This window comes from Maniola jurtina, chromosome 19, assembly GCF_905333055.1.
Source record: "Maniola jurtina chromosome 19, ilManJurt1.1, whole genome shotgun sequence".
In the NCBI taxonomy this organism is placed as follows: domain Eukaryota; kingdom Metazoa; phylum Arthropoda; class Insecta; order Lepidoptera; family Nymphalidae; genus Maniola; species Maniola jurtina.
In genome coordinates, this window is record NC_060047.1 from 4,489,684 (window position 1) to 4,504,453 (window position 14,770).

The 14,770-nt window shown below is 37.9% G+C and overlaps 1 protein-coding gene across 1 annotated transcript in view; it reads right to left on the reverse strand.

Moving 5' to 3' along the window:
- Positions 1-2,137: 2,137 nt before the first annotated feature.
- Positions 2,138-14,770, reverse strand: part of LOC123874843 (neuroendocrine convertase 2) — a 54,180-nt gene continuing 41,547 nt past the window's right edge. The window contains exons 8-14 of the mRNA XM_045920366.1: positions 9,577-9,689; positions 8,713-8,913; positions 6,690-6,765; positions 4,305-4,462; positions 3,730-3,894; positions 3,312-3,429; positions 2,138-2,886 (exon numbers count right to left, since the gene is read on the reverse strand). Coding sequence (XP_045776322.1) covers positions 2,713-2,886; positions 3,312-3,429; positions 3,730-3,894; positions 4,305-4,462; positions 6,690-6,765; positions 8,713-8,913; positions 9,577-9,689 — 1,005 coding nt within the window. The 3' untranslated portion in view covers positions 2,138-2,712. The remainder of the gene's footprint in view (positions 2,887-3,311; positions 3,430-3,729; positions 3,895-4,304; positions 4,463-6,689; positions 6,766-8,712; positions 8,914-9,576; positions 9,690-14,770) is intronic.

The window sequence follows — 14,770 nt, forward strand, 5'->3', positions numbered from 1 at the left end:
TTTATATAACCACGTTTTAAATAGCCGTATTGTAATTTTCTTTTCTGATATGTTTCGGACAATATGATCAATGCTACTAAATATTAATTATGTTATGTGTAGAAGATGAACAACATTTAATACAATATAGAAATTAGTACAATTTGTGTGAAACTCATTTAACTATGTTACGGTCTATATGAAATAGTCAGAAATAGTAGATATTATAAATGCATGACTAGAAATTTTACACCCTATGTGGATTGATACAACAAATAAATTAAGGATATAAGTATATCTGCATATATTTAGAAATACTATAATTATTTTGTATAAACAGACATTCTTATTTAAATTAGTAAAACATTAGACTGAAAATGATAATAATTGTACGTTTATTCAAACAAATCCTTGTTATGCACGTATTTTTTAAGAGATCTATATTTATTTTACAAGAAATTCAAATATTTTTATAATTTTCCACGATGTCATGGCCCCTGCTCGATTTTTTAATATATTAACAAGTTTTTTTAGATTAAAAAGAATTTGAATCACCATTAGGCTATATACACACTGTATGTTTTTATTGAAATAATCTTTTTATTAAATTTTTAGGGTTCCGTACCTCAACAGGAAAAACATATCCCCTTATAGGATCACTTTGTTGTCTGTCTGACTGTCCGTTCGTCCATCCGTCGTGTCTGTCAAGAAAACCTATCCCGTTGACCTAGAATAATGAAATTTGGCAGGTAGGTAGGTCTTACAGCACAAGTAAAGGAATAAATCTGAAAACCGTGAATATGTGGTTACATCACAGAAAAAAAATATTAAAATGTGTTTTAATATTAACTTTACCAAATGGGGTATCATATGAAAGGGCTTTACTTGTACATTTTAAAACAGATTTTTAGTTATTTCTAAGCATAATAGTTTTTGATTTATCGTGCAAAATGTCGGAAAAATACTCGGGTACGGAACCCTCGGTGCGCGAGTCTGACTCGCACTTGGCCGGTTTTTTTTTATAGAAAACATAAACATTGTCTGTAATAATTAAACACCATAAAAACAGCGTGTATAAAACCTAATATGAAGTCGACAGAGACTACTCATTGATGTACACAAATGTAACAGAAACAGAAAAAGTTTATAATATATTATACTTACATAAATGATTTTTTTAATCCAAGATACTATTTCTGATACATTGATCGATTCTTTGACTTTAATACCAAACGTACGTAGTAGTGGAAAACATGAGTAATAGATATACTAGAAGTTCGTCAGTGAAATACTAAACCCTACCGTCATGGATCTAGAAATGAGAAGATTTCGAAAATTTAAAGTACCTAATATTTTAGGACACGCAATCGCGAAAGTGTGATGCGAGAAATAAGTGTGTGATTTGTCACGCTTGTACAGAAAAGCATTGCATTGCAACATGTTATAGGAATGCATATTTCGAATCCCCGATAGACATTTAACTGTGGAATCAACTCCCATCGGCTGTGTTCCTACTACATTACAACATAATATGAGGTTAATCAAGGGACGGACCAACAAATTCCTAAAAGGCCGGCAACGCATCGGCGGTACCTCTGGTGCTGCAAACATTCATGGGCGGCGGTAATCACTTAACACCAGGTGACCCGTCATTAAAAAACAGCCGTTGGGGACAAAAGGTGCTGGAATGCTAACACGCACCGGAAAGCGCAGCATTGGAAGAATCTCCACTAGGTGGACAAACGACATCAAATTAATCAACAAGAAGCTGCTGGATTCAAACCACTGCAAGACGATTGCGTGTGGTAGTCCCTACAAGAGACCATGTCCAGTTATAGATATCTATCGCGTGATGACAATGATGAATTATTATGATAGCAAAGCACCGGTAGGACTTCGTCTGCGATGGCGTTTGCTGGCGCGCGTGCTGTGCTTGTTTGGAGTGTTTTTTTGTTAAGAGTGGCTGGTTTTTATGTTAGTTGGTGTTTTTTGGTGGTGGAACTGACTGAGAAGCGCTCTAAAGGGGCGCCGCGCGTATGTCGGCGGGCGCCGGCGCAGACGGAGTCCATACTTGTATAAATTCAATAACTTGAAAATATCACAAACTTGACATTGGCTAATCAGAGTAAAGCCAAATTAAAGAAAAAAAAAAAAAAAAAAGCACCGGTATGTCAACCTGTACCGGTCGGTCGGTCAGTCTAATAAACAAAGCAATTCGCAAGTGTCGCGACCTCTAGCGGTCGCTTGCCCCAAAAGTATCAAATCAAATCAATTATATATCTATGAGACATGCTACGAGATACGGTACGATTTTTCATTTCATAGGTATATTCAAGGCACGCGCATTCATCATTATTTTTTTACAAGTGGGCAAACTTTTAACGGCGCATACACGAAACTACTACATCGAGTCTATTAGTGTTTAATGTAAATAAATAAGCGAACATTAAGAAACCGATTCTAAAGATTACCGTAGAAGTCAACAAGTAGTTAAATAGAGGATCTTCTAAAATACGTGAAATTCACGTCCACTGTTAGTTTTAAGTTTAGTAACCATAAACACCAAACCAATAATTGCGACACTCATAACTCCCGTTTTTTTGATGATAGCTATTACTTTGGAGATTGTAAACTTTAGGAAAACCAAACTCCAGGAAGTCAAAGGCTTAAAAAAACAATTTTATTTAAAAAAAATTAGGATGTCCTCTCGTTTCTAGATCGCTACATCGGTGTCTACTTGATAGTCGCGTTGTCTTCGTGCGCCTTCTTGACGACGGCTAGTTTGGAGTGCGGATCCTGCGGCTGCAGCTGCGCGTAGGGCGGCGCGCGCGTGCCGTGCAGCACCAGCGACCAGCCTCGGAGCCAGCCCGAGGCGGAGCTTGGACCTGAGCCGCCGCTAAACCGCGCCTGGATACGAAACATTTATTAACCCTCGACCCAAAAAGAGGGGTGTTATAAGTTTTACGTGGGTATCTATGTATCTGTGTATCTGTCTGTGGCATCGTAGGTCCTAAACTAATGAACTGATTTTAATTTAGTTTTTAGCGAGCTAACCTAGAAGGGGTATGGCAGTTTTCATAAAACCCATGCCCCTTTGATTTCTACACGGCATCATACCGGAATGCTGAGTCGCTTGCCGGCACGGCTTCGCCAGTAGGGCGGTAACTAGCCATAGCGGAAGCCTCCCACAACACAAGACCAGAAATTTTAGAAATTATAAAATTCTAAACCCTTGCCGGGAATCGAACCCGGGACCTCCCACTAATATGACCACAGCACTGCAGCTGCGCCAGAGAGAGACAATGATGATGATGACTACAAAGACCACTAACCTCCAGCGTCCACGTGCCTTGCGGGTACTCGCCCCACGTGTGCGTGGTCATGAAAGGCCACTTCGTGAACCCGTCGCGATTGTCGTCATCGTTGGCGCGGCGACTTAGTATCATTGATCTGTGGAAATGGTAAATATAATATTTTAATGGTTGTTTTCCTGCAGAGAAATGATTTTCTCTTGGTGCATCGATCGATTGGAATTGATTTTTTTGACCTAAAATCTTCCTTGAGTATTTTTTTTTAATATTTAACTAAACTAAAATACAAAAAAAAACGCACGAGCCTAGATTGAGGTGTACTGAATCTAATTAATGAGACCAAGAATAAAATGTAGGTAAATGCGTAGGACTGTAAAAAAAACTTGGAAAAATTTACAACGAGACTATCCTCTTAATCAAAATCATAAAGCTTGTTTACCTAGTGCCCATGGGGCTGGTGAGGAAGAACTCCAGTTCGCCGCGCCGCGACGCGTTGGCGCTGACGACCGCCTGCACGTGCTCCAAGTAGCGCACCTCGCTAGGTGTCCCTTCGCACGCCGACGTCTCTATGTGCAGCGTTATGCTGCCCTCGGGGGGGATCTCGCTGCAACAAGTAAAGGCCGATTCACACCAATTGCGTATGCAGCACGTACACGTCACACGTGCGTATTGACGCGCGTGAATCCGTAGACATAACTGCACGCATTATGTCTACGCGAACGTTCACGCCACGCAAGCGGTATGACATACCTACCGCTCATACATTTATGATGTTCATACAGTTCCATACATTACAACGCAATGGTACGCGCTACGTCTACGCTAACGCCACGCTTACGCAGCCTGTGTGAACGAGCTGACTAATTTTTTTACTATTTTATATTTATTAAACTTATAGAATGTACAGGGCATTTTTGTTACATTCAAAAACCACAGGTTTTACCGGGCACTGTGTTCACTTATTATAGTTACTTGTAATATAATAAAACTATAAATACCAGCATAATAACTTACGTGTGAGTATTAACAGAGCCGGCTTCACAATGATATCTTGGCGGCACAGACCGCCAGTTGGCTGCCAGGGCTGTCATAGCCCCTGCGTCCAGCACCCCGAATCCAAACAGATGGTTGAATTCTAACCCCACGCCATTCATTGTCCAGTGGAAGCGACCCTGAAAATATTTGAAGGTAGGAATAATCTAGTAGTAGGTTCTTTTTTCAAGATAAAGATAAAGATAAAGATAAATTTATTTGGCTCAGAAACAAATGTAACATAAACGTAACAAAACACAATTAGTTATAATAATAAACATTACTGCATGTGCACCTGTTTCCTGAACTAGTAAAAACTGTGTCTCGGAAAACAGGGCTTCCAAAACGGAGAATACAAAACAAAGTAAAGCACAAAGTAAAATAAAGATTTTTTGTGAGTACTTTGGCACCCGTACTAGGAAAACCTGTGTTACGGGCACCGCAGCCTTCCCTCGGATCCATCGATTAGAACTTAACTATACAAATTTGTATTTTAAAAATAATAATTATGTAGAATAGTAATGTAAAACAGAAGTATTTCAACTAAGTGTTTTATTACAGCACCGGATTAGGAATAAAACACATCGATAGTTAAGAACCTTTGGTATTGTCAGCAACAAAGCTTGGGTTGGGGTTGGCAAAGGATGCCAACGGGACTCTATTATAAGTCTGGACTGTCCGTGCGTCCATCTGTCTGTCAGTTAACTGTATCTCTTGTACCTTAATAGGTACAGAGTTGAAATCACAATTTAGGTATATTTCTATTGCCGCTATAACAAATAATAAAAATTTCAAAATAGCATGCATAAAAAAAGTGTTATTTCGTGTACGATGATAGCGGTACGTACGTAAACCCTTTGTGTGCGAGTCCGATTCATATTTGACCGATTTTTGTACACTTCAGTGCAAACGTATCCGCCCAGTGATGTGACGCCCTTTGTATCACATCACACTAATATCATAAAGGTGAAAGTTTGTGTGTATGTGTGAAGTGTGTAAGTTTATTACACTTTCCCGGAACAGTAGTTTTAACTACTGGATGGATTTGGCTGAAATTTGGAATGGAGATAGATTATACCCTGTATTAACACATAGGCTATTTTTTATCCCGGAAATCGAAGAGTTCCTACGGGATTTTTAAAAACCTATAGGTATCTACGTGAACGAAGTCGCGGGCATCAGCTAGTAAAATATAAATTCATTCATAGAGATAAGAAAACACCATTTTTGTACATCACACTCGTAGGTGTCAAAGACTACGTTTATAATTTTTCCTCGATAGTGTAGGCAGTATTGATGGTGGTTAGGCAAACATTACAATCAATCTTATCTATCAATTGCGTAGTACTTAATACCTAATGATAAACCCTGTAACACGTAGTAGCAACAATAGGTGTCATAAATGCTGTATCCGCTATCTCCCTTGTCGCTAGCCATGTTGAAGCTTATTGTAACAAACCCGATTGATGAAGGCATAGATAACACGTTCCACACAGATTTGTATCTATTATATTGTAACATTCTGTAACATTGCTACATATAATGTCCTAGCTATTAACGGCCAATAACGCCATGTTCAACGGCATTTCCCATTAACATAGATTAAGCCACGATAAACATACAACGGCATTCGCAATGCCATTTGACGTTAGACAATTCTAACCCCAATTCAATTAGGATTAGACGTTAACCATTCAAGACATGTGGCCACTCAGTTTAACGCGTTGATTATCGCAATAATTATGGCGTTGTTGGGCATTGACGTCAACCTTAATATGGCCCGAGCATAATAAAACATCGAGATGACTTCAAAAAGAAAATCTTCTCGATTCAAAAAGAAAATGTAGGTAAGTACAATACCTATCATCGGAATCTAACTCAGACGTTTAAATTGATCCTAAAATCGTTTTATTAAATACTAGAGAATGCCCGCGAGTTCGTCCGCGTGGATTTACGTATTTAAAGATCCCGTAGGAACTGATTGATTTGTTGATAAAAAGCTGTCTATGTCAATTACAGGGACGCAAGCTACCTCGGTACTAAAGATACAAATCGCTTAAGCGGATCGGTTTTTGGGAATCCCGCGCGAACTCTTTGATTGTCCTGGATAAAAAGTAGACTATGTCCATCCCCGGGTAATAAGCTAACTTTGTACTAAACGACAGAATCGGTTTAACTGTTGGGCCGTGAAAAGATAGCAGACAGACAGACAGACACACTTTCGCATTTATTATATTAGTATGGATGTGGTCTGCACGATAACTTTGTGACGAAGCGAGGGAGGACCGGCGATGAGGTCCGAATCCTTTAACTTACCTATAAAGCTTTACCTACTAAGCTTGCGATGGTAAAAATTAAATTATTTACCTTAGCGTCATACAACGAATTCCTCTTAGATGTTAACACCGTCAAATGTTGTATGTCGCGCCAAGTTAGTTTAGGGCTGAAAGAAAGACAAATAGGTATAGATAGACAAAAGATTCATACGAAATGCAGGGGTCGTTGAATACAACGACCCCTGAATAGAATAGTAATATATGTTATGTTTTTTTTTTTCAAATGAACTTTTACAACTAAGTAGATTTGAATCGTCAAATACATCTAGAGCTTGTCTATTTTGGAATGACGCGCCCCACTACATAATTTTGTGTAGTAGTGATGTGTAAATTGCGGTGGTGGGGCGCGTCATTTCAAAATAGACAAGCTCTACCACACACTGGTTCGGAAAGCCTTTGTTACCGAGAACCAGCAAGAAACTCGGTGGCTGTTTAGTATATTAGTCGGTAGTGCACCATACAGATTTGTCTAGTTTAGGATTATAGCAAACTAGAGGATGTCCGCGGCTTCGCCCGCGTGGATTTCGGTTTTCTAAAATCCCATAGGAACTCTTTGATTTTCCGGGATAAAAAGTAGCCCCGGGATCCTTCCCCGGGATGTATCCCGTGTCTGTACCGAATTTCAATAAAATCGGTTCAGCGGTTGGGCCGCGAAAACGTAGCAGACAGACAGACAGACACACTTTCGCATTTATAATATTATGTATGGATTAAGCTTTTGGTTCCTTGTATAATATCATGGACTTCCGCAAAGTAACGCCTGCTTCTATACAATATATACAATTTTATGCTCAGCGAAATTATTGCCACTGTAATAAGGATGGTTGTGGATGTAACACAAGTGATATACTAGTAGAGGCCAGAGAGTGGGCTTAGATGTGATTAATTTTCTGCATGCCCGCCCTGTCACTCACAGCCCCGGCATGACATAACGCCCTTCCAAAGCCTACGCACGCTCTCGTCCCATGTCCCCAATGAAGCTACATTATTAAAAATATCAACCCAATATTACTTATGGTTATTCTAATTAATTAGCTGCGTACGGTTCTATTTCATTCCATTATCGATTTGAGGCTTCATATGCCTACGTGCGATCTCACCAAAAAATGCCGTTTTCAAAACTGATAAACAAAAAGTATACGTAAGTATAAACAAATAGAACAAACGATAAGTTTTTCCGAAAAATAAAATAAAAACCGCAATTAGACATAAGATATAATATTATTGCAGTGATTATTATCGTACCTACTACCTAGTATGTCACTACATACTGTTGTTGTACAGTATTATCTAAATCTATTATTTATATAAGCACCTATCTACTTACTAGTAACTATACTTAGTAATATAATTGTTTACGTTTGACTAATGGAAATATTCATGGGGCTATGAATATTCAGCTTATGTTAGGAAATATCTATTATACTAGCCAAACTATGATGACATCGTAAAATATCAATTAGAGTGTAGATGATGTCATACAACATAATCAATCATGCACCTTCCACATACGTACATTTAACATTTTGCATAGTTATTTATATTAAGTACTGTTAGTAACCATAGAAAGTTCGTCATGTCTTGGTATAAAAGCTTTCATGTGAAACACAGCTTGAGATTTTATCTAAACGATTTTGCCCTTGGATAAAGCACTCTAACCCTTTTATGCTAATCTTTCATACAAAATCAAAAATATAAAAATATCTTAAATCCTCGCTGTAAGTGTGTAACCTTTAATATAGGTAGCTTAGTATCTAAATATATACTTACAAGTGTAAATCAAAAATTTATAACACCCCCGACAAGTGAAGGTTACAGTAATTAGAAAAGAGTTGATATCTTTCAAACGGCTAAACCGATTTTCTTGGATTATAGCTAAGAACACTCTCGATCAAGCCACCTTTCAAACAAAAAAAAACTAAATTAAAATTCATTAGTTTAGGAGCTACGATGCCACAGACAGATACACAGATACACACGTCAAACTTATAACACCCCTCTTTTTGGGTCGGGGGTTAAAAATAGACTTGTTTCAAAGAAATTCTGGTACTTACTTTGCGTGTAGAGCCAATGCGAACACCCCAGCTGCCTCAGGTGCAGCTGCAGAAGTTCCAGAGTGGGTGGCTGTGCATTTGCCATACAAGTCGGTGGTGGCCACCCCAGTGCTGGGATCCCGAGCACCGTTGCTGAAGGTACTAGCGAGGGTTGATGAGCACGACTCGTCGTAGTGGGCGTTCTGGCCATCATTTATTGCGCTGGATAAGAAGGTACACTTATACACCACACCACTTAGCCACAAAGTCGATTTTAAAGCATGAAAAACAACGCGGATTTTTTTTAACTTCGGCAGGACGCCGACAATGCGCAAAATTTTGAACGATAAAAAAAATTACGAGACTAGGATTTCACAGCGATCAATAGCCTCATCTAGTGATAAAGGGGCTGGCTCATTTTTTGCCCAACGGATCGGTCTGGCTGTCCAGCGCGGATATGCAGCCACTATTGTGGGCGCCATTCCACAATAGCAGAAATTAGATATTGTACGATTTGTGCTAATATCGACGGCTTACTTCACAGTTGCACTAAACTACATTATTGTGGACTTTACAGGAGAGCTGTTTAAAGTTCAAATACTCATTATAAAAATAGTAATTCATTTCAATACTTAGGCATTTTGTCGAGGCTGTTGTGATCAGATGCCACGAGCTGCCGTACCTTTACGGCTAGCTTTAGGTCTAGGATAACGATAGTTTTAGTAGGTATTCTTGAATGTATTCGGGGGGGGGGGGGGGGGGAAGGGGAGAGGATTTGTCTATATACAACACTCTCCCTCTCGGAAGCGACGTGGTGAATCTGCTTTACGTCCGAGGGGGTGTATAAAATCGTTTCAAAGCGAAAAAAAAAGGTAGGCCGAATACCTGTTTATAGATACGGTCCACATGGAAGCTGCGTAGCCGTCACAGTTGCAGTCGTCATCCTCACCACCGTCGCCGCTCGCCCACACGTAGATATTACCCAGTCCATTACGACCCTGGTAACAAGGTTTTTTTTTCATAAAATAAATTAAAACAAAAAAAAACACTTAAATCAAAAACTAAAATGAATTAAATTAAATCTTAAATCTCATCGAGACCACCGCAGCGAGGCATTGTACCCAAGATGCTGGCAGCAATAAGAAAGCTCATAGTCGCTCAGTGGGCGATAGAGAGAGCTATGCTTTGAGTTTCCTTACGTGATGAAATCAGAAATTAAAAGAATGATATCCCCGTTTATTCTCACACAAAATCAAACATGCCCCCGTCACTGAAATATTTTGCCCTAATTCTTACAAAATAAATACTTACCTCCGAAAAGTTCCAGCTTTCCACAAATTGGTTGGTTGTTACCCGTGGGAAATTCACAACTCTCAACCCATGATGAGACCTCGCCCTCGGGGGCTGCGATCATAATCTTTGCGCTTATCACTAGATGTTTAATATAAAACAAAGAACTCCGACCGCGTTTGTCTTTAATACGCACTCGATTTCCATTCGTTTTTAGGGTTCCGTACCTCAAAAAGAAAAAACGGAACCAAAAGAAGAAAAAGAAAAATAGGATCACTTTGTAGTCTGTCTGTCTGTCTGTATGATAGTTTTCGATTCATCATGCAAAATGGTGGAAAAATACCGAGTACGGAACCCTCAGTGCGCGAGTCTGACTCGCACTTGGCCGGTTTTTTTCAGCACTAGAATGTCTTTCATCGATTTGTCGGTTTCGACGAAAATCCAGGCTACCTGATGAATTTTCTCTATATTGAACATTATATTAGAAGATATTGAAAACAATGTGTTGTGGAATTATTTCCTTAAATAGATCTAACAAAAAATTTGCGACACTATCCTGTTATATCTTTCCTCTATATTTTGTTATTATATTTGTTTTTTTTATTATTATAGAACCGAAAATCAAATCTGGTTCGATCCTTGCTTACCTGGAGCGAGTCGCTATTCTCTTATAACAACAATTAAGTACTATTTGTCTAATTTTTTCTGTTTACTTTGACCACAATAGCGTTTGCCTTACATTACTGACGACGAAAAAAATTCTTGATATCACAGGATTTCTAGTTTTAAACCCAACCGATACGATTACAATAAGGGGTATCTAAACTTCTTCGCAGAGTTAAGTTTCTTTGGAAATTGCTTTAGGCGTGCCAAAAGTCCGCCAATCAGCAAATAATATACTCGTAACTTACAAGTTATTTAGAAAAACATTATTTCGCGGTATACCTACCCTTCTAAAACATAGACTCTTCGCTCCAGGCAAGAATCCTGCCTTGATGGTAGAAGTTAGAACTTGGTTTGAACAATTTACGTGTATATTGCCGAATCAAAACCATTTTCGGGGTTATAATCTAAAAGATAGATCCATGTAGAACCTTCTACGCTACAGGGCTATCGAAAATCGCGCCCGTGTAATTCATTCGACAAGGTTTTTGGTAAACAAGTGTTTTCAAAGGTACATAATCCCCGTAAACAAAATTTTAAATTAACAGTGTTGAATAAATATGAGGTCGGTTTCGCTTAAATACCCTTTCCGAAAATACCGATTTTATGTTAAAACTCGATCTGAACTCATTATAAGTAGGTATATTTTAAAATATACAAAATCATTTTCATTGTTATATTCTAAAATGTAAATGTATGTAGAGCCGACATTCGAAAATCGTCCCCGTGTAATTCGTTCGTCAAGATTTTACGTAAACAAGTGTTTAAATTTCAAAGGTACACACACAATCCCCATAAACAAAATATTAAATTAACATCGTTGAATAAAATCAGGTTGGTTTCGTTTGTTTACCTGTTTACTTTACGAACAAGTTTATTGCAAAATGTTGATTCACTCTCTCGATTTAACGTAGCAATATTTTCATTAAATCTGAAAATATAAGCCATTCTTCACAATAATTACCTACCTACTGTATGTGGGTAGTTAACATAATAATTTTTATAATATGTTTACGTATTAACAAGTGTAAATTAAAAATTTATAACATCCATGACAAGTGAAGGTTACACAGTGACTAGAAAAGAGCTGATAACATTCAAACGGCTGAACCGATTTTTTTTTGATTATTATAGCTAAGAACACTCTCGATCAAGCCACCTTTCAAAAAAAAAAAACAATTAAAATCGGTTCATTAGTTTAGGAGCTACGATGCCAAAGACAGATACACAGATACACACGTCAAACTTATAATACCCCTCTTTTTGGGTCGGCGGTTAAAAATAAGTTGTTGCACCCTTGTCGCAATTTTAAATCACCACCCTATTTGTACATATTTTAAAGTAAGTATGTAGTACAAAAACATAACCATTTTTAGTTTAGTAAAGTTTTAATTGTTATTAGGGTCCCATACCCGAAGGATGCCGACGGGACCCTATTACTAAGCCTCCCCTATTAGTCTTTCTGTCTGTCTGTTTGTCAGCGGACTGTATCTCTTGATATCTCTTGAACCGTAATAGGTAGATACTTGAAATTTTCACATAGTGCATTTCTATTGCCGCTATAGGTAACAACAAATAACAAAAATTTCACAAAATGGCCGCCGTGCAAATTAATAAAAAAATTCAAAAGTAGGTAAGTATCTTCTTCTTCTTGTACGATGGTACGGAACCATTCGTGTGTGAGTCCGACTCACACTTGACCAGTTTTTAGTATAGTAATAAATAATTTATGCAGCACAAAGCATACCATACCGTGAATACAAAAATACTTTATCTACAACTTTCGGCAGTTTGTAGCTTGTTGTTTGTTTTATCACTAACATTGTTCCTAAAACATACGGTTAGATAATACAATCATTTACATTTTCCGCGATAGGCTTGTTATTGGCTTCTGTTTATTTAGGCAGTGTCATTGTTGTATATCCATAACTTTCCGTTGGACATCAGCATTTATTAATGTTCGGTTTAGCACTAAATACACCTCTTCTTTGTATTTCACCTACGCTTTACATTCTAAAATTCAGTTTAGTTCAGGATAATTAACCCCCGACTCAAAAAGAGGGGTGTTATAAGTTTGACGTGTGTATCTGTGTATCTGTCTGTGGCATCGTAGCTCCTAAACTAATGAAACATTTTTAATTTAGTTTTTTTTTTGTTTGAAAGATGGCTTGATCGAGAGTGTTCTTAGCTATAATCCAAAAAATCGGTTCAGCCGTTTGAAAGTTATCAGCTCTTTTCTAGTTACTGTAACCTTCACTGGTTGGGGGTGTTATAAATTTTTAATTTACACTTGTTAAATATCTGTGATAGATGCCATTTTTCTTTAACTGAGAATCTACCTACCTAGAAAGACGTAATCTGGTTAAGAAAGTGTTATTAGTTAAAATACTTAGATATTTGATTAAAACAATCTCAATAATTTTTCAATATGTTAACATAGAAGGACTATAATATAGAGACTATAAATGTATTATTTAATAAATGTAAAAGCAAATCTAATCTAACAGTAAATCCATATCTATCTTAAATAACTAAAATCCCATAATGAAGCTATCTATTCTGTATCATTTCGGCCACAAATCATCGAAAACAAACGCTTAACAATCAATCCCAATAAAGCTCGAAACCAGACCTTAATTCATCTGACCTCAATACAAACAAGTGATTTCACAGCTAACATCGCTTCACGCGACTCATTACCTCCGAGAAATCACAAACGTTCACACAAAATTGGCTTTTAGTCGGCGGAAATAAGTTTCCTTCGCTAGCAGATACGTTATAAGATAGCTATGGTTTTCTTTTTAATTCACGTAAGTACAAGTTTGTCCTTGACTCCAAGCTGACCTGGTGGTGAATGATTATGCAGTCTAAGATGGAAGCGGGCTAACCTGGACCTGGCAGTTTTTATTAAACCCATCCTTTTGGTTTCTACACGGCCACTGCACCGGAATGCTAAATCGCTTGGTGGTACGGCTTTACCGGTAGGGTGGTAACTAGCCACGGCCGAAGCCTCCCACCAGACTAGACCAGAGATTTACAAATTATAAAATTCCAAACCCCTGCCGGCAATCGAACCCGGGAACTCCCGCCAATATGACCAAAGCCTCTATCACTACGCCAGGGAGGTTTTAACAAAAGTTCACAAAAAATTTCGCTAAAGATTGCTAAAGTTCACAAAAAAGGCGAACGTTAAACTTCAAAGCATTTTTACAAGAGATCACGGTTCACGCGAGTTTTTAGAAAGCTTGTTTACTTTTCCTTCGCCTCCCCAAATAAATCTGTGAGGCTACTGGAGAGAGCTCAGATTACTATTCAGACAGGCTTTGATATAATTAATGAGGGTATAAAAACGCCTGGGGAAATATTAATAAATAACCAATCAAATAAATGATCATTGATATCGGGAACACATCTCTATCTTTTCAGAGTAATCTGCGTTTCATTGCTTTAATGGTGAAAGAAAACATCGTGCTAGGGAAATGGTACGTCTGAGGGTTTTCCATAACGGATGGGAAGCACTGGCCCAGCGTAGCAAATTATGGCCTAAACCCTTCTTATTCTGAGAGGAGGTCCGTGCAAGTAGTGGGCCGGCAACAAGTTGAATAACTAACAAGTTTGATCCCAAATTAAAGAGTCCCATATGTTTTTTAAAGAATCAAAATCCACACGAACAAAGCTGTGGGCATTGTCTAATTCCTTATAACATAAAAAAATAAAATACAATATCACAAAATGTACCTTACAACGCCCGAAAACTCAATTTCCGAAGGCAAATATTTATATTCCCTCTACATGGGAATCGATTCATACATATGGATTATGGTAATAGTATTGTAGATTGTAGACACATAACGTCTAAACCTAAACTGCTCAATATTTTATTTTCTATTATCTATTATTAGATGCTAAAACATCCCTGTGGCTTTATCAGCGTAGATTTAAGTTTTAAAAATCCCACGGGATTTCTCTAATTTTTAAGGACAAAGGTAGCCTACTCTGTCCTTCCCCGGGATGCAAGCTATCTTACCAAATTTTTCCAAAATCGGTTAAATGTCGTGAAAAGCTAGCAGACAGACAGCTAAATTTCTGCATTTATAATATTAGTATTGTTAATTAATTATATTAT